Genomic DNA, 19,479 nt, shown 5'->3' on the forward strand with positions numbered 1-19,479 from the left:
GATCCCTGATTAGCCACTTTAATCCACCAAGGGCCTCCGAAGTCACATAAAGTCATGTGCCTTAGAAACAACTGAATCTTCTCAGTTTAATAGGAAAGGGGTCCTCTACATTCAAGACATTTTGGGTTCACAGCCTCATTTTCACCATAACTGACTAAAACACATTAATTTTCAAGTTACTCAACATGGGGCTGGGGACATAGCTCAGTTGGTAGACTGCTTGCCTCACATGTACAAGGCCCTGGGTTCAATCCCCCCAGTACCACCAAAAAGATAAGAACTACTCACTCATGTTTAAGGCGGCCATCCCTCCTTGTGGAGCTGCTGGATAGACATTTGGTACATTGGTGGTCATGAAATCTGCAATCTGCTGCAATGCCAATAGGCCTGTGGGGTTCTTCCCCTTTTTAAATTGTTCTTGTATCATTGACTCCAACTCTTCACAGAAAGCCTAACAAAACAAGTGAAATAACATTTCTGTGTGTTAAGAGGTGACTACTATAACATAAACCAATTTGTTTGTTTTCAGCCATTGCTGGAAAAGTAAAACAGATTCTCATACATTACTACTGGGAATATAAAAGGTACATTCTTTTCTACTAAGTTGTTTCATAAAATAAAAACTTAAAAATATAAACAGGTATTCCTAGGAATCTATTTCAAGAAAATAATCAGAATGTCCTCCAAGATTTGTTCATAAAAACATGCACTTCAGCACTACTTTCTTTTTTTTTTTTTTTTTTAAAGAGAGAGTGAGAGAGGAGAGAGAGAGAGAGAGAGAGAGAGAGAGAGAGAGAGAGAATTTTTTAATATTTATTTTTTAGTTCTCGGCGGACACAACATCTTTGTTGGTATGTGGTGCCGAGGATCGAACCCGGGCCGCACGCATGCCAGGCGAGCGCGCTACCGCTGAGCCACATCTCCAGCCCAGCACTACTTTCAAAACACAAGAACAGGGTCTGGGTGCTCAGAGGTAGAGCACTTGCCTGGCATGTCTAAAGCCTGGGTTCAATCCCCAATATAGAAAGGGGAAAAAAAGAGAGAAAGTTACCCTCCATTTCTAACAACAGAGGACCGAGTAGATTCCCTGAGAACTTTATGTACACATTCAAAAGCTGTAAAAACTTAAGGGCAGATAATGGCTCTTGGTGTATTTTTGAGTCAAAATGGTCATAAAGCAATATAACCAGTTTCTGTAAGAGTAAAATATATATCTAAACAGAAAAGACTACAAGTAAATTCATTAAAAACATTAATTGTAATTCTCTTAGTGACAGAATTACTAGTAATTTTCATATTCTATTTTGTGCTTTCCAGTATTTTCTCCAAAATGCTTCCAAAATTACTTTTTTAAAGTGGAAAAAGGAACCCTAATGTATACATCCTTTACCAAATATTAAATTACTCAAAAAGGTTCCATTGGATTGATGGTCCTTGTAATATAAAGTCACTATTGTAACAGCAGATATTTCATAGTTTCCGTAAACTTAATTAATACAATTTTTCATGTAGTCTATAAAGAAACACTCATCTTCTTATCAGAGAGTTGTAAGTGGTATCCACTATGAAAACGTGAGCGTCCTGATGATGACCCACTCATAATCGTAAGTACTCTAGGGACCTGATGATCCCCCATTCAACTAACTTCTTCTTCTTCATTGCTTGAACTGGGAATATCAGTGGAAAACTGCCAAGGACAGCCTGGGGATGTGGGCAACAAAAAATCCACTGCTAGTAATTCAGCAGTAGAAGTAGGTGTCACCCCAGAGCCCACTAAAGAGCTAGTCAACATGGGGCACACCTGTAATCCCAGCAACTCAGGAGGCTAAGGCAGGAGGATGGCAAGTTTGAGGCCTTCACTAAAAAAAAAAAAAAATTGTTTTAAAGTCTGGATGAATGGGCTGGGGTTGTGGTTCAGGGGTAGAGAGCTTGCCTATCATACAACTGGGTTCAATACTCAGCATCACATAAAAATAAAATAAAGAGGGGCTATGGTTGTGGCTCAGAGGTAGAGCACTTGCCTAGCACAAGTGCAGTGTGGTTCAATCCTTAGCACCACATATAAATAAAAAAAAATAAAATAAAGGTACTGTGTCCAATTGTGTCCAACTACAACTAAAAAATATTTTTTAAAAAAAGATATCGTGTCCATCTACAACTAAAAAATATACATATATTTTTTTTAAAAAGGCCTAGGTTGGGGCTGGGGATGTGGCTCAAGCGGTAGCGCGCTCGCCTGGCATGCGTGCGGCCCGGGTTCGATCCTCCAGCACCACATACAAACAAAAATGTTGTGTCCGCCAATAACTAATAAATAAATATTTAAAAAAAAAAAAAAGGCCTAGGTGTAGTTCAATGGTAAAGCACTCCAGGGTTCAATCCCCAGTACTTAGAAAAAAGAAAAAAGAAAAAGAGCCCTCTCAAGAACCCCTACCTACCACCACATCATGATACGTAATATCACAGATCATACTCTGTGGTGGTCAATAAGGGAGGGAAAACCAACCAAGAAATAAATCATCAGAACATAGTCAATGGACAGCTGCAGGGGTGCACACCAGCAACTCAGGAAGCTGAGGCAGGAGGATCTCAAATTCAAGGCCAGCCTGGGCAATTCAGCAAGATCCTGGCTCAAAATAAATTCCAGAAAAGGCTAGGGGTGTAGCTCAGTGGTACAGCACCCCTGGGTTCAATCCACAGAACCAAGAAAAAATAAATGAGAGAGATACAGTTGCCTCTAGCAGGTGAGCAATGCTGGCCACAGGGGGTGCGAGAGCCTTGAAGGAACAGGCCCTCTGCGCTCAGGGCCCTCAGGCTGAACACTCACCCAACCCATCTCAGTAGTTTCCAAATCCACTTACACCACTATGAACAGACTGAGGACAAACTTTAGATAAGAATTCCAAACCTTAGTGAAGAAAACAAAAGGGAAAAGGTACAGTGCAGAGGCCCTGTGCATCCACAGCACAAACGGCCAGGGGCTAGCTGGGCGATGACCAGGAGTCCTGGAGGTCCCCCCTGCACCCGGCACCCACCCCCACAGCAGGCACAGCCGAGCCCTCGCCCTGATCCTGTGGTCTCAACTCCCAATAGCTCAGTCTCCTTAGTGCTGCCTCTCCGCCTCCAGATCCCCCCTCCTCCAGCCCACCTCAGCCCCCAATCCCATGGCCACACCTCAGGCCTTGTCATTCCTGGTAACTATGCCCCTCTTGGATCCCGAGGCCATCCTGCGGATATGTCCACTCCTAGCAGCCAACTCATCTTTCTTCCATCCCATCATGAGCCTCACCTTCCGTGTCCTGACCTCACCTAGCTTAGACCTAATAAAGTCATTTCTCCAACTTCTTACCATTTCATGTGGAAAAATCTCAACTCTCCTTCCCTCTCCTGGTGCTGGGCAAAAGGGCTGGGGCAGGCAGGAATGAAGACGGGCCACATAACTGCTCTGCGCTCTCTGACCCAAGTCTATGGCCTCTTGCTCGGTCCCCATCTGCAATAACCCAGGCCATTCTTGACTCTCCTGGCCCTTTGCCCCACTCCTCTTCATGCCCTCTCTCTCCTGCAGTCTCCTGTGCCACTCCCTGTGCCCATTCTCAGCAGGTGATCCTACCTATTTTAGGAGAAACCTCACAAGCTCCTGCCCCACTCGCCTCCCCCTCTTCACTGGGCTGAGACCCACCCTCCGCTTGCACTCTGGCTCCCATGCCATCTGGCCCATCAAAGGGCAAGACATCTGCAGTCCCCCTCTCCTGTGCCATGGCTTTTCCCTCTCCCCTGGACAGCTCCTTCAGTGTGCAAATGCACTGTCATTTCACCCACCTGACCACGAAGACTTCTTCAGTCCCACACCCCCTCCAGCTACTGCCTCGCTTCTGTGCTCCCTTTTAGCAAAAGGCTTCATAGAACTGTCCAGCTCTACAGTCCAAATTCTCTCCTCACACCCTCTGGGGTCCAGGGGCTCTGCCTTTCTCACCTGCAGCTCACCAAATTACCCAAGACCAACACCAGGCTCTGCAGGACTCCACCCAGCCACCTCTCCAGCCTCTGCAGAGACTCCCTGCACAGGGCTTCTCCTGGTTTTCTTCCCACGCCACTGGCTGCTCCTTCTCAGATTCTTCTGCTAGTTCTTGCCCATCTCCCAGAGCACAGCCCTCAGTCCTCTCCTCTGCCAGCACTCCTCCCTTGATGAGCTCCTCTGCCCACACAGTGTGCTGAGGGCTCCCACGCTGGCTTCTTTGCCTAGATCTCTCACCGAACTTCAGGCTTAAAATCCCACTCCTACAAAAGCTCTCCACGTGGGAATGCTGAGATGGGGACTTCTTCTCCCCAGTCTTAGAAATGCTCATTTCCATGTTTCTAGCTGCTCAGGCCCAAAACCCCACCACGTCAGACAGTCTAAGAGCTTTACACATAACACCCACTTGACCCCTGTCACAATTCTAAAGGAGCTACTTTACAGATGGAAAACTGAGGTATGGAAAAACTTGGAAACTTGGCCAAAGTTACAGTACTACCAAATGATGAAGCCAAGATATGCACTCAGACTCTAGGTGGTAAAAACCATCCAAATCTATCTTTCCTTCCTCCCTCTGTATCAACAAATGGGGCGGAGAAAATTCTAACAGGTATACTCTGAAAACATCAGTTTTATCCCTAGCGTTATCACAGCGCTTGGTGTGCACACAGTTCTTAATTCTCTGAGGAGTGAATGAGAAAAGAAAGTTCCCCTTTCTGCTGTCTGAAATAGTGTCATGCCAAGGATATGTGGAAGAACAAGCAACGGCAGAACCTCTCAGCCAGTGGTTGGTGAGAGCCAGTCCTGCAGGTGTTCCATTATGGACCGGAGTCAGAAACAGCTCATAGAAAGGAGGGCCTGCTCCCCCTGAGCGAGACTTCACAGGGATGCCAGAGGGAAATAGAGAGAGGCAGAAGAAGGACATTCGGGGAAGAACATGTGCAAAGACATGTAGCAGCTAGCTAAATGTCACCTGGAACTGCTAGTGGTGAAGTTCCAGGGGAAAACAGAGAGACTATAGAGGTGAACAAGATACATTCTGGTTGACCCCATCGGGTTGCCAATTTAATGCAGTTAAATGTGATGTTGAAAATGATTTTCTAAATGGGCCAAGGACCTGAAGAGACACTTCTCAGAAGGTGATGTACAATCAATCAACAAATACATGAAAAAATGTTCATCACCTCTAATAGTTAAAGAAATGCAAATCAAAACCACTCTAAGATTTCATCTCACCTCAGTTAGAATGGCAGCTATTATGAGGACAAACAACAATAAGTGTTGGCGAGGATGTGGGGTAAAAGGTACACTCATACACTGCTGGTGGGACTGCAAATTGATGCAGCCAATTTAGAAAGCAGTATGGAGATTTATTGGAAAATTGGAAATGGAACCACCATTTGACCCAGCTATCCCTCTCCTCGGTCTGTACCCAAAGGACTTAAAAATAGCACATGGGACACAGCCACATCAATGTTTATAGCAGCACAAGTCACAATTACTAAACTGTGAAACCAACCTAAATGCCCTTCAATAGATGATGGATTAAAAAAAATGTGGCATATATACACAATGGAATATTACTCAGCAATAAAAGAGAATAAAATCATGGCATTTGCAGGTAAATGGATGGAGTCAGAGAAGATAATGCTATGTGAAGTTAGCCAATCCCAAAAAACCAATGCGGAATGTTTTCTTTGATATAAGGAAACTGACTCAGAGTGGGATAGGAGCATGAGAGGAATAGACGAACTCTAGATAGGGCAGAGGGGCTGGGGGGAAGGGAGGGGGCATGGGGTTGTTAATGATGGTGGAATATGATGATCCTTATTATCCAAAGTACAGGTATGAAGACACAAATTGTGGGGGGCTGGGGTGGTGGCTCAGTGGTAGAGTGCTTGCCTAGCATGTGCAAGGCACTGGGATCGATTCTCAGCACCACATATAAATAAATGAATAAAATAAAGATCCATCAACATTAAAAAAAAAGACACAAAGACACAAATTGGTGTGAATGTACTGTGTATCAATCAGAGATATGAAAAATTGTGTTCCATACGTGTAATAAGAATTGTAATGCATTCCGCTGTCTTATATTAAAAAAAATATATGTGTGTGTGTGTGTGTGTGTGTGTGTGTGTGTATTTTCTGCCAGGCATGGTGGCACACACCCAGCAGCACAAGAAGCTGAGGCAGGAGGATCACAAGTTCAAAGCCAGCCTCAGCAAAAGCAAGGCACTGAGCAACTCAGTAAGACTAAATACAACACAGGGCTAGGGATGTGGCTCAGTGGTCGAGTGTCCCTGAATTCAATCCCTAGTACCTAAAAAAAAAAAAAAAAAAAAAAAAAAAACTATTTTCTGAGCCAGGGACTATGGTGGTACACTTACAATCCCAGCCACTTGGGAGGCTGAGGCAGGAGGAGCACACGTTCAAGACCAGCCTCCGCAACTTAGTGAGGCCCTCTCTCAAAACAAAAAGAAAGGGCTAGAGATGTGGCTCAGTAGTTAAGCACCCCAGGTTCAATCCTTAATACCAAAAAATAAGTAAATTAAAAAGTAAGCCCTCTGGAAAGCAGTTAAGACAGGAAGAAAGAGAAGTAAAGCCCTCCTCTCCGTTCTGACACTGAAGATTCTTCATTGAGTCTGATAAAACACAGACTAAGCTGAACTCCTTCAACAACCATCTACCTCGATATGATGTACTACCTCCTGTGTTAGAAAAAATGATGAGGCCACTCATACAACAGCATAAGAAGATCACATCTGCTCAGAGAAAGCACTCCTCTTACAGGGCTTTGCAGAATCATGGACACCCTCTTCTTCTGTTCCATCATATTGAAGTCCTGGCGAAGATCTGGTGCCATGTTCCTCTCCCGCAAGTATTCTGGATTGTTCTCATCCACTCTATCGAAGTACCTTTCCTTGTGGGGAGCTGTGGTTGGGGGTGGTGAGGTCACCACTGCAGCTCGAGTATCACCATTCATTGTACACTCTTTCTAGGGCCCTACAGAATCAAAATAAAAAGAATTATTGTTTTCAAATGTCCAACAGCGTTTCATAATGAGCACATCAGCCTGGTAAATACAACCTTCAGCATGGGGACACAATGACTAACAATAGGAGCCATGACCTATGGGTTTCTTTGTGGCTTCAGAGACACAAGCTGATTGGTAGTCTCCCGTCCTCCATATTCAGTGGCCATGTTCTTTATCAGACAACAGGAGAACAATCTAACAAAGCTACTGTGTGTCCACTGACGAATCCAAAGAGAACTGAACACTAAACTTCTGACTACATGATAATTCACACTCTTGATTTATCCCACACAAAAAGGATCTGCTAATAGCAGCACAGTTCATTTCTGGAGAAATCTGATTTCTTTCTCCTCCCCCACCCCATCCCTGCCCAGTACTAGGGATGAAGCTGGGGCTTTCCACACGCTAACTAATGCTCTATGCTGAGCATAGAGCACCACCCTGAGAAATCTGACTTCTAATAGTTTTCAAAAAATGTATCAGTAGTATCCCTGCAAAGCATTCCCCAAACAGATCAGAGGAAGAGAAGTTATTAGCACATCTACATTCATGCAGATGGAAACAGTCCCCATTAACAATCACATTTTTGGTACCAAGAATAAATAACAGTAAATACAAGAAATGTCAATATGCCCCAGTTTGTGAACAATATAAAAAGATGCCAAGAGGGCTCAAATTTAAGTCTGCTGACACGGGTACTTACTTTGCATTCTATTTAACCCAACCCCTCACCTAAAATGATGTTCTTATATACTATATAATGTTCATCTTTAATCCCTAAGCAATGCCTTTAATCATTTAATAGTTCCTTTTCTGTTTCTATAAAATACTGAAAGACTGCTTCAAAAATATACATACAGCATACAGAGCATTTCCTACATCCAGTTCACTGTACACTGGGCACAAAAATTGGACACGACCACGCTCCAGAAACAGTTCAGACACAATTTAGCAAGGAGACAGACTCACTGTAAAAGGCAGGGGCACTGTTTGAGATGTTAAAACAAAAACTCTGAGACCAGGGGATGTTTGAAATTAAAGGGTTCATCAAGCTGTCACAGAAGCCAGCCAGAAAAGGACCAGCCTGGGACCAGTGTCTGCAGCTACCAGCCACGGGGCCTGAAGAGTCAGAAACACGGGCCTTTTCTTAAGGAAAATTGGAGAAGGAAGCACAAATCACTGACACTGAACTTACACTAGCTGCATAGGAGAGGCAAAGTGGGGACCTTTGGGGAAGGACAGACAACCCAGGAGCAGCACCTGTGAGCAGGACACAAAGGTCTCAGCACACATCAGGAAGGGGTGCAGTTTTTGTTGGCCTGGCCCACAGCTACCCTGATGAACTTCCCTAGGTTTCCTCTCTCCAACTTCAGGCCCTTGTGACCACAGACAACAGCCAAGGCCACAGGGAAACTGGCCATCTGAACTGTGGAACTAGCACCTACCACAGTCCCCAGCATGTGCGAGGCTGTGAACAAAATTAAAAAAAAAAAATGTTTTCTTTTAATAAATAAGGGATAAGAAGTAAAAGATACAAGACAAATGTCTGCAAGGCCACTGGCAGGGATTTCTAATGGTGGGTGACTGAGCATCAGCTCCTCAGGCCACAGAGATGAGAAGGTAGAGAGTTAAGGGCTAATCAGATTAGCAACTAAAAAGTAGCTGGTGCCTGCCTGACCACAGATCCAAACCCAGCAGCAAACACTATATAATGTGCAGAAGACAAGAAGCTAGATCCTGGGCGCTGGCCAAGGCAGGCTTTCTACTGGACACCACACGCACAGGTAAAAGCCAGGGACAGGGAGAAGATGTAGCCCTCCTCACAAGGAAACACTGTGCTGGACAAGACACCATGGAGCACAGGAGGCAACCACGGGCAGAGGAGGCGTTTTCAAGTCCTGCCCGAGAAGGCACATCCAGGAATGTCAAGGACTGCCACAACTTGATATTTGAAGTAATTTTATTTAAAGAGTTTTTTATACATATTTGTAGTTGCATATGAACACAATGCCTTTATTTTATTCACTTATTTATTTATATGTGGGGCTGAGGTTTGAACCCAGGGCCTCACACATGCTAGGCAAGCGCTCTATCACTGAGCCACAATCCCAGCCCTGAAACAATATATTTTTTTAAGACCCTGAAAACCGGGGCTGGGGATGTGGCTCAAGCGGTAGAGCGCTCGCCTGGCATGCGTGCGGCCCGGGTTCGATCCTCAGCACCACATACCAACAAAGATGTTGTGTCCGCCGAGAACTAAAAAATAAATATTAAAAAATAAAAAATTCTCACTCTCTCTTAAAAAAAAAAAAAAAAATAAGACCCTGAAAACCATCAAGGGGTCATAATGGATGCCCACATGGAGCAGAATTGCCCAGCTAAGCTTTGCCTAAATTCATGATTTGCAAAATAACGACATATGAAAAAGTAATCATTTTAAGCTACTCAATCCTGGGATGGCTTTCTGGGCTGGAATAAACAGCTAAAAAAACATAAATATCAATTAAAGGAGAGGAGGAGGAGGCCAGCAGCCAGGCTGCATGTGGACACTGCTTGAACTGTACATGATCTGTTCTCAATGCCCCTGAGTTGATACACCATTATTCTGCTCACTTTAAAGATGAGGAAACTTATTTAGCTAGAAAGTAACGGGTGGGATTTGCTTCTTGATTCCCAGAGTTCCCAGAGTCCTGAAAGAAAAGATTCTTTGTGAAGCCAACATGTTCAAGATAAGACAGGCTGCTTTCCTTTTGCTGGAAACTGCCAAAACCGTGAATGGCGTGAGAAGGTCTACATACCAGGCCTGCCTGCACTCCACTCCTTAAATAAGATTAGAATTAAAATGTACACATTCTGAGCTCAGTAGTCAAGACTAAGCATGACCCTACTTTTCAAGTACAAACCTATACCTGGCCTTTCTCAATTCTGGCTTTGGGTTTTGTTAACGTGATTTTAAGAATAATGTTAAAAGGGACTAATTAAAAATAATTTTAGGGCCAGGGTTGTGGCTCAGTGGTAGAGTGCTTGCCTAGCATGCAAGAGGCACTGGGTTCGATCCCTGGCACCACATAAAAATAAAAACAAATAAAATAAAAGTGTTGTATCTATCTACAACTAAAAATCACAATAATTTTATTTTTTCTTTATTTATTGTTTAGTTTTCGGCAGACACAACATCTTTATTTGTATGTGGTGCTGAGGATCGAACCAGGGCCACACGCATGCCAGGCAAGCGCGCTACCGCTTGAGCCACATCCCCAAGCCCTCACAATAATTTTAAAAGAACAAATCTTTTTTTTTTTTTCTTTTTGGTACTAGGGATTAAACTCAGGGGCACTCAACCACTAAGCCACATCCCCAGCCCTATTTTGTATTTTATTTAGAGATAGGGTCTCACTGAGTTGCTTAGTGCCTGGCTGATGCTGAAGCTGGCTTTGAATCCTCCTGCCTCAGCCTCCCATGCCGTTGGAATTACAGACGAGTGCCACAGCACCCAGCAAAAGATCTTTTTTTTTGGTGGTGATGCTGAGGTTAAACCAGGGCCTTGTGCATGCTAGGCAACTACTCTATCAACTGAGTTGTATCCACAGCCCTGAAAGGACTAATCTTAATGTCTAACAATAAATGGTTACAAAATAAATATTAACTATTAAAATCTGCTCAAAACCACATTTCCCAAGCAGCTTCTCCTGCTGCTGAACAGAGACCTGCTTGTCACTAGAACTCAGCCTTGCAGGAAAGGAGGCAGAATCTTTCATTAAGGTATGGTCTTTCTTCTCCACAGATGCTTCATGAGGGGCACAAAGGGAGGAATTGGGGAGGTGAATTGGGGAGGTGGATGAATTGTAGAATTAGTTCCACTGGAAGGAGGGCTGGGGATGTGGCTCAAGCGATCATGCGCATGCACGGGGCATGTACGGGGCACTGGGCTCAATCCTCGCACCACATAAAATAAAATAAAGATGTTGTATTCACCGAAAATTGAAAAATAAATATTAAAAAATTCTCTCTCTCTTTAAAAAAAAAAAAAAAAGAATGACTGGAAGGACCAAGCATGGAGTTTAGGATCAATCAATAAAACACTAAAAGCACAAGTTTTAAAGAAACCCAGCTAACTTAAAACATTGGGGGTGGGGCTAACAGCAAAAGTAAAATAAAGTGACTGAGTAATCTGTGCTAATATTTATTTCCAATCACTGTGCCTCTAAAGGAAGGCTGTTTAGTACTTGGTACTAAAGTGTTCATTCCTTAACATTAAAATGAATAATAAAGAAAAGCTCATTCAAGCGACTGGGGGCAATGGACTCTAACCCATGAGCATGCCTGTCATTTCAGAAAGCGTAAGGGATCAGAAAACATTACTATCGGGTCTCAATGTGTACTCGTGCATCATAAAAGCCACAGTATTATTTATAGAAAAAATGGGAAATGTAATTTCTAAAATAACTTTAGGAAACAATGCTATGCCGTATTATTTATAGAAAAAATGGGAAATGTAATTTCTAAAATAACTTTAGGAAACAATGCTATGCCGTTCCAATGGTAATTCAAAAGTCAGAAAAATTTAAAAACCCAGTGAATCAGTTTACTGAGAATGTACATAAATCTACTATTTTGACCCTTAAAATGTGTTCTGCCCCCCCATGAATCTATACTGTTAACTTTAAGTTTTACTTGTAATAATAATACTCCTCAATTTAAGCACTGAATATCCATGCCATTTTTCCTTTACAGGTACATGTAGATGTATGGTCTTCAGCAGAAAAAAAAATAGGAAATATGCTACATTGATTTTCTTTCCACAGCCTTTATTAAACACCAGTGTGGGTCTTAGTTTCCCATTATGTAAAATAAGAAAACTGGATTAAAATTTTCCAGGGTCCTGGAGCATTCCAAAACACCGTGACTTTATGACATTCATATATTTATAATATTTTCATTATTTAATGCAAGTGTATCCCACTCTAAATTACTTTTCCTGACAACTTAGAGAAAAGCAAATCTTTCACCCATTTTATCCCATTGTCCCAGATGTGGATGGAATACCTATAAGAACTTACATGAATATAGTACACAATATATAATTATGCAATATACACTTATAGATGAATGATTAAACAATGATTATAATATTAACATAATAATTTACAAGCTCTAGATTATGAATTTCAAGCTATTTTAATGCACCTGTGTCACTTCCATTGAAATATTCACAAAATTGAAAACCTGGGGCTTAATGGGCTAAATGTGGAGGCTGGGGAACTTGTTCAATGCAAAATTATGAAACTACAGAAATTCTTTAGCATGATATCTATATACAACTAAAACCGTGGGCTGGATGTATGCAGCTCAGTGGTAGAGTGCCTGCCTAGTGTGCATGCATAAGGCCCTGGATCTGATCTCCAATACCACACAAAAAAAGGTTAGAGCATTTAATAGCAAAACTATAAAATTTCCTATTCTGCTATATAATGTTATATTATAATGGCAAATATACACATACAAGATGATATAATGGCAAATAGTATTGAAGCAGTAGAATAAAGTATGGGTTAATGTTTCTCTATCTCAATAATCTAGAAGTTGCTACAATTTTACTTGCAAAATAAATCCTAACAATTTCACTATGGGCAATATATTGACACCTAAATTAATGAAATTCCTGGGAACAACCCTTTACAACACACACACACAAAAGAAAACAAGTCTGGATGGATTGTAACAGAAAAGGTTGGCCTGCCCATGTGACAATCATGCATCCACTTTGTCCCACCCCCAAACACACAGCTCAAATCCAGAGCATTCTCTCTCACCCCCAAGACCAGCAACACTCTCCTAATGGTTCCTCTATCCATCCCCCACAGCAATCCATTCTCCACCACTAGGCCAGAGTTTTAAAATATAAAACCAGATCATATCACTCACACCCCTGCTGAAAACCTGCAGCTAATACCTGGATTCTAATTCAACAAATTGTAAAATGTAAATCAAAAAATGACATTTGAGACAACTGGACAAAACTGAATATTAATGCTAGAAAGGAACTGCTGTTAAAATTTTTAATTGTGATATTCCCACGGTTAAACAGAGAAATATTTATGGATGAAATAAAATGATGCCTGAAATCTACTTAAAACATGGGGGAGCAGGTAGGGATACACAAGTAGAAGACTGGCCATGGGCTGGTGATACTGCAGCAGGGTGAGGCCCAGGGTCCCTGCTCTTCTGGTTAGGAGGCCAGCAATGCTCCATGATAACCTGAACAACAGGCTCTAGATGCCAGCCCCTGCACGCTCCCTCAGCATTGTTCCACTGGCATCAGGATGGGAGACAATTTCATCATTAACATTCCTTTCTAACATCCCAGAGGACACCACTCGAAGATGCTAGGTGAATCTGGAAACACTAAGGGCGCCCTCCTGTAGTTTTTTGTAACAAAGGTATTCGGGGCCAGAATGATCCATCCTCACTTCAGACCAAAACCCAGACAGACACATTTTCTCTAAAACATCTAGGGAACTAATCCGAGAGCCTTTGGTCAGACTGTTATTTCTCAGCACCTTCCACGTTGACAGATATTTTTACTAATGGGCAACTATTTCAAGTGTTTGCATGATTTACTTTTGAATTCCTAAAGCCAGGATTTGAAACCAAACCAAAGATTAAAACAAGCAAGAAGGTGGCCATTAAAGAAGTTCTCTGGGTTAAAATGCCTGCTGGAAAACTCTTGCCAGAATTTCTACATATTCTTGAAGTATTTCCCAGAGAGACATCTACCTATCATTTGTCAGCAGGAAGGGAGTGTCTACTAGTGGGAGGTAGAAAGAGCAAATAAGGAAGTTATGGGCTAAATGGTGTTCCCTCAAAATTTCTATGTTAAAATCCTCAATCACAGGGCTGGGGATGTGGCTCAAGTGATAGCGCACACTCGCCTGGCATGCGTGCAGCCCGGGTTCGAGCCTCAGCACCACATACAAACAAAGATTTTGTGTCTCTGAAAACTAAAAAATAAATATTAAAAAAATTTTAAAAAAAAATCCTTAATCACAGTACTCCAGCATGTGACCTTACAGGGAAAGAGGGTCCTTTCAGGTGTAATCAGGTCAGATGAGGTCCTATTCCAGCAGGGTGGGCCCTGGTCCCCCACGACTGGTGTCCTCGTAGAAGGGGAGCTTGCCCAGACTCACAGGCAGAGAGAAGGCCCTGTGAAGATGAAGGCAGAGGTCTGTGGTGGTTCTACCAGCCAAGGAGCCCCAGGGATTCCAGGACAACAGGAGCTGCTGAGCCCGGGACAGAAGGGCCCTTGCAGCCTTCAGAGGAACCAGCCCTGGACAGATTGATGGGGACTTGCAGCCGCCAGGACAGGGAGGCGCCATCTTTTAAGGCCCAGGTTTGTACTACTTTGTTATGGCATACCTAGGAAACCTTTACGGAAGAGATGCTTCCCATGCGTCCTGGGGAGGGAGCACCACCTAGTGAAGGACACCTCCTGAGCCCTGAAGAGGCGCAACAGTGAGGAGGCTGATCACCAACTTCCCTCAGATTTTATACTGCCTGGTTCCTAGCAGGTGCCCAATAAACTAGTTTGCTTTTTTTTTTTTGGACCAGGGATTAAACCCAGGGATGTTTTACCATTGAGCTACAATCCATAGCCCTCTTTATTTTTAATTTTGAAACAGGGTCTCACTAAGTCACTTTGGGCCTTGCTAAATGGTTGAGGCTGGCCTCAAACTTTCGATCTTCCTGTCTTAGCCTCCAGAAGCACTGGGATTACAAGCATGCGCCATCGCACTCTTCTCTTGAGTAAATTTTAAATGAAGTAATTAAAGTATTCTCTCCCTTCAAAACCTGTCAGACCCCAATCATACTCAAAGGCCAACTCAAATATTTCCTGCTCTGTGCAGCCTGCCCCAATCCTGGCTCCTGGCCTCCCACATGCCAGGACACCTAGTTCCTACCTCCTTTAAAGCCATTTCTAAACAGGACCAAACTCTTTGGGTAAATGCTCCTTCCACCACCAGTCCATAGGCCATCAGAGCAGAGACAATCTATTTCTACCTTGTTTTGTAAATGAGCCCCCATCACCACCAGCATCTCGCACAGCAGGGGCTCAACTGAGATTGTGCTTCAAATAAGTCATCTGTTACAGGGGACAACTCACTTCTCTGAGAGGAAGGGCTCTGTGAAGGCTGGCATCTAGGATGAAACTGCATCTTTGGGACACTCTCAAAGTCAAAGACAGAGTCTCTGCTGGGAAGAGTGACCAGACTGAAAGATTAGGGGGAGCCAAGAGAGAGGTCACACCCAGGCCCAGGGCAGCAAAGTCAGCACACCCAGTAAACACCATGGGTGAGACAGCAGAAGAGGCACAGGAGCCCCCAAATTCATGACAACTCAGAAACCTGCAAACCTAGAAAGACCACAGCACTAAAAAGGGGACCCTAACATCCACTGGCAAGAGGGAACCCACCTGAACTCTCCCCAGTGGAACAGCCAACTGCAGGGCAGAACCCTCCCGGTTTACATGGCCTGCTAGGAATGCACTTCCACTTCCCTGAAAAGACAGACATGACCTCACGACCTCATGCTGGCTGAAGCTGCTTCTTCTCCACTCAAGCAAACTGAAAGTGTCCTGATCCAGACCTCAGGGCTTAGGAAAAGCCTTTAATTACTCTGAGCGGATCATTTCTATTCCTGTGTCTCTGGATGTTCTCCTCAGATGAAAACTCAGAAGATTCTTTAATAATAATCACAGCTTAAAATGATCACTGTTTACCATGTGCCAAGTACTGATTTGAATAAACTCATTTTTATATGTGTCAATTCATTTTTCCTGCATATAAGGACACTGAGGCCCAATGAAGGTAAAGCAGGCAGGAATGGGCAGCCAGGCTGCACAGGTCCCTCCTCATGAAACTGTACTCTGCCATTGCAGGCTTCATGTCTCAGCACAGTTCAAATGAGAAATAAACCCAAAAATAAAGACGTAAAAATTAGACAAAGCACCGTGTCTCTGCTGTGTCCCACACATATCTCCAGTTAATCAGGAACTGACTACCTAGGTGGGTCCTCTTGCTCCTCTCGCCGCAATGGAATCTTTAGCTAACAGCATCCCAGCCTAAACCTTCCACCTTTTTTTTGTTGAATACAGATGTCACTGCTTTTAACTAGAGCTTCTATCAATCCTACAATGGATAACTAGAGGAGAATTCCAGTTAGTTACTTCAGGTCAAATAGGCAATAATCAGAGAAGCAGTGATTTAAGAATGGTGTATGGGCTGGGGATGTGGCTCAAGCGGTAGCGCGCTCGCTTGGCATGCGTGCGGCCCGGGTTCGATCCTCAGCACCACATACCAACAAAGATGTTGTGTCTGCCGAGAACTAAAAAATAAATATTAAAAAAAAAAAAAAAAAAGAATGGTGTAGAGCTGGCCCTCTACCTTCTTACGGCTGACAGTGGGACCTCAAGCCCACAAACAGGTCAGGACCAGGCCAGGAGTCAGGCGGCAGTCCATTCCCAGTACTGTGAAGCTTCAACATGCATGAAGCATCCTCACCTCCACCTAGTGAACAAATGAGATGACGCAGCTGAGAACACACTGAAGAAATGGTAGAACAAGATAGAGCCGAAATCTTCATCCTTATGATCCCCAACCTCCAGACTTAATGTTTCCCAAACCCAGCTACAGAGAATGCAAGTCACAAAAGCAAGGCTGGGCCAGACACAGTGGTGTGCATCTGTAACTCCAGTAATTTGGGAGGCTGAGACAGGAGTATTAACAATTCAAGGCCCTGTCTCAAAATAACAAAGGACTGGGATGCACCTCAGTGGTAGGAGCTCCTGGGTTCAACCCACAATACAAAGGAGAGAGGAAAGAAATGCAGGGGACCCAGAAGCACAGCTAGCATGTGTATTTCATAGGGACACTGCCAAAGCCCACTGCAGCCATTTCACACACCGCAGGCACATCCACACAACATTCCCTGTGAGGAATCTCATCTGCTGATGGAAGAACTGACTCAGTTTGCGTGCCACAGGCCTCAGTAAAGAAATGGACAACTCTGAACCCAACCCAAAAAACCACTCACTCCAAATGCCACGAACTGCCGCACAGGAGTCAAAGGGGTTGGTGCAGAAAGAACAAGAAGGCCTCTCTCTTCCTCCCAGTTCAGTACTGTTTCCCCTCATTTAGCATACAAAAGGGCTCAGAAAATACCTGCCAAACGAATCAATGCTAAAGAAATACAGAAGTCATTCTGTGTTACTAACAAAATTTACTTTCATACCAAATCATTCTATTTAAAGTGACATCCATTACTTTCACATGGCCCATGAGCAATATCAATCTATACACTTTTTAAAAAAAAAATTTAATATTCATTTTATAGTTGGACACAATACCTTTATGTCACTCATTTATTTTGTACGTGGTGCTGAGGATCGAACCCAGGGTCCCGCGCATGCGAGACGAGCACTCTACCACTGAGCCACAACCCCAGCCCTTTTTTTTTTTCTTTTTAACGGGGTTGAGGATTGAACTTGGGGCCTCATACATGCTAGGCAAGCACTCTACCCCAAGCTACATCCCTAGGCCAATCCACATATTCTTAAGTGCTTTCAAGAAGAAATTCCACAAAGCAAACAATCGAGATTTCAGGAGAGGAATCTGGGAGACATAATGGTATATACTTGACAATGACTGACACCACACAAGAGGCCTGCACTGGAATTACTGGATGAGTTACCTGTTCTGAGACGGCGATGGACCCGTCGTCATGGCAAAGAAAGCAGCACACAGCTTTATCCTGCTGCAACGTCAGGTGCTCTCCCTATTTGTGCTACTTTATGGTACTGTGACTGTCCTTCTGTCACTACGGTATTTCTTATTTTTACTCAAGTTTTCAAAGTTTACTATTTACTCAAAGAAAACTTTTCCTGGTTTGTTTCCCCTTGCAGCAATAGGAATCAACCAAGGGCCTTGCACAAGCTAAGCCAGCCCTCCACCATTGAGCAACACCCAGCCCGAAAATTTATCCTGAATTTCATTCCATGAGGGCAGTATGCTAAGACTAAGTGATGGTTTGGTTTGAATTTTTATTAGGGTGGGGGGGTAGGGAGGGTAAGTTTGACAGGGCTGTAGGTAAAAGGAAGATTAAAATACTGACCACAAAAAACAGACAGGCAGGTTCTTTCAGAATCTAATGGTCAGCAACTGAATATTGTCAAGTGACTGGTTCACTGAGAAGACAAATGATAAAAGGAAGCTTTGAACCAAGAGTGGCTAGGGGATAAGAACTACACAATGGCTGAGCACTAAGGAATGTATCCATGTTATGTATACACAAAGGCTGGAGCACAGCTGCTCAGCAATCTCTGGGACTTCTGAGCACAGTGCCAGGTTTCCTTCTTAAGCTACAAAGGAAGCAAAAGCCAGCTAGGTGCAGCAACTTAGTGAAGTCCTAAGCACGCCCCCGACCGACCCACTTTTCTTTTTTTCTTTTGTTTTTATTTCATCTAGCTTTGAATACGTTGACACCATTCCACCTTAATATATTTATGCCAGGCACAGCAGCACATGCCTAATCCCAGTGGCTTGGAGGTTGAGGCAGGAGAATCTCCAGTTCAAAGCCAGGCTCAGCAACTTAGCAAGGTCCTAAGCAACTCAGCGAGACCCTGTCTCTAAATAAAATACAAAAAAGGGCTGGGGATGTGGCTCAGAGGTTGAGTGCCCCTGAGTTCAATCCCCCCTACCCCACCCCACCCCAAAAAAATCCAAGTGATATTTTAAAGGGTAAAATTTAGCCACAAAAGGAAAATAAAGTTACCAAAAGCGAATTCAGACAAAGGGAAATAGCATATATTTTTATTATTAGTTTTTACTTAACCAAAACAGTGCCACAACAGACATGACAGTAGGAGGCAGGTAGAGGGGAGAATCCAAACTCAAAAAGGTTCCACTGACAGGCCTTGGAACTTGCAGATCCTGTACGGCTTCAAATGCAGCAAGAAGTGACACAGCACTGCCGCCACACTTCCCAGAGAGTTGACATGCACTCAGTGGTCAAGCCTTCGCTGAGCTCTAGTGAGAGGCTACCTGAAGCCTGCCCCAGGCACTGTCCAACCACCCGAACACCCGAGGAAGTCACCAAACAAATGCAGGTTTCTGCCTTCCCAGAGGAGCCAAGAGGACAGGGGCCACAAGCAAACCACACAGCAGTCCCTCTGAAGGGAAGGCGGAGACTGGAGCCCAGGAGGTGGGGAGGAAGTCACATGTTAGGCAGGAAGAGCAGAGGAAGCCCAAGAAGGGGACAGCCAAGCAAAGAGACTCAGGTGGTGATGGCCATGCACCCAGAAAAGCACTCCAGGCAGGGGGCAGCCAGAGCCAAAGCCAAAGGTAAGAACTGTGGAGGGGAGAGAGTCCATTAG

General features: G+C 43.8%; 1 protein-coding gene across 14 annotated transcripts in view; it reads right to left on the minus strand.

Annotated features, from left to right (window-relative positions):
* Add1 (adducin 1) overlaps positions 1–19,479 on the minus strand; it is a 71,085-nt gene that overhangs the window by 30,928 nt on the left and 20,678 nt on the right. For 11 of the 14 annotated variants that reach the window (XM_026395306.2, XM_026395303.2, XM_026395304.2 and 8 more), the window contains 2 exons: positions 6,807–7,021; positions 289–451 (listed from right to left, as the gene is read on the minus strand). In XM_026395306.2, coding sequence (XP_026251091.2) covers positions 289–451; positions 6,807–7,001 — 358 coding nt within the window. In that variant the 5' untranslated portion in view covers positions 7,002–7,021. Of the gene's footprint in view, positions 1–288; positions 452–6,806; positions 7,022–14,123; positions 14,256–16,492; positions 16,616–19,479 lie in introns of those variants that run through there. The other 3 variants (XM_077803201.1, XM_026395298.2, XM_077803202.1) reach the window with 3 other exon arrangements.

This window comes from Urocitellus parryii, chromosome 10 (assembly GCF_045843805.1).
Source record: "Urocitellus parryii isolate mUroPar1 chromosome 10, mUroPar1.hap1, whole genome shotgun sequence".
NCBI classification, from domain to species: Eukaryota; Metazoa; Chordata; class Mammalia; order Rodentia; family Sciuridae; genus Urocitellus; species Urocitellus parryii.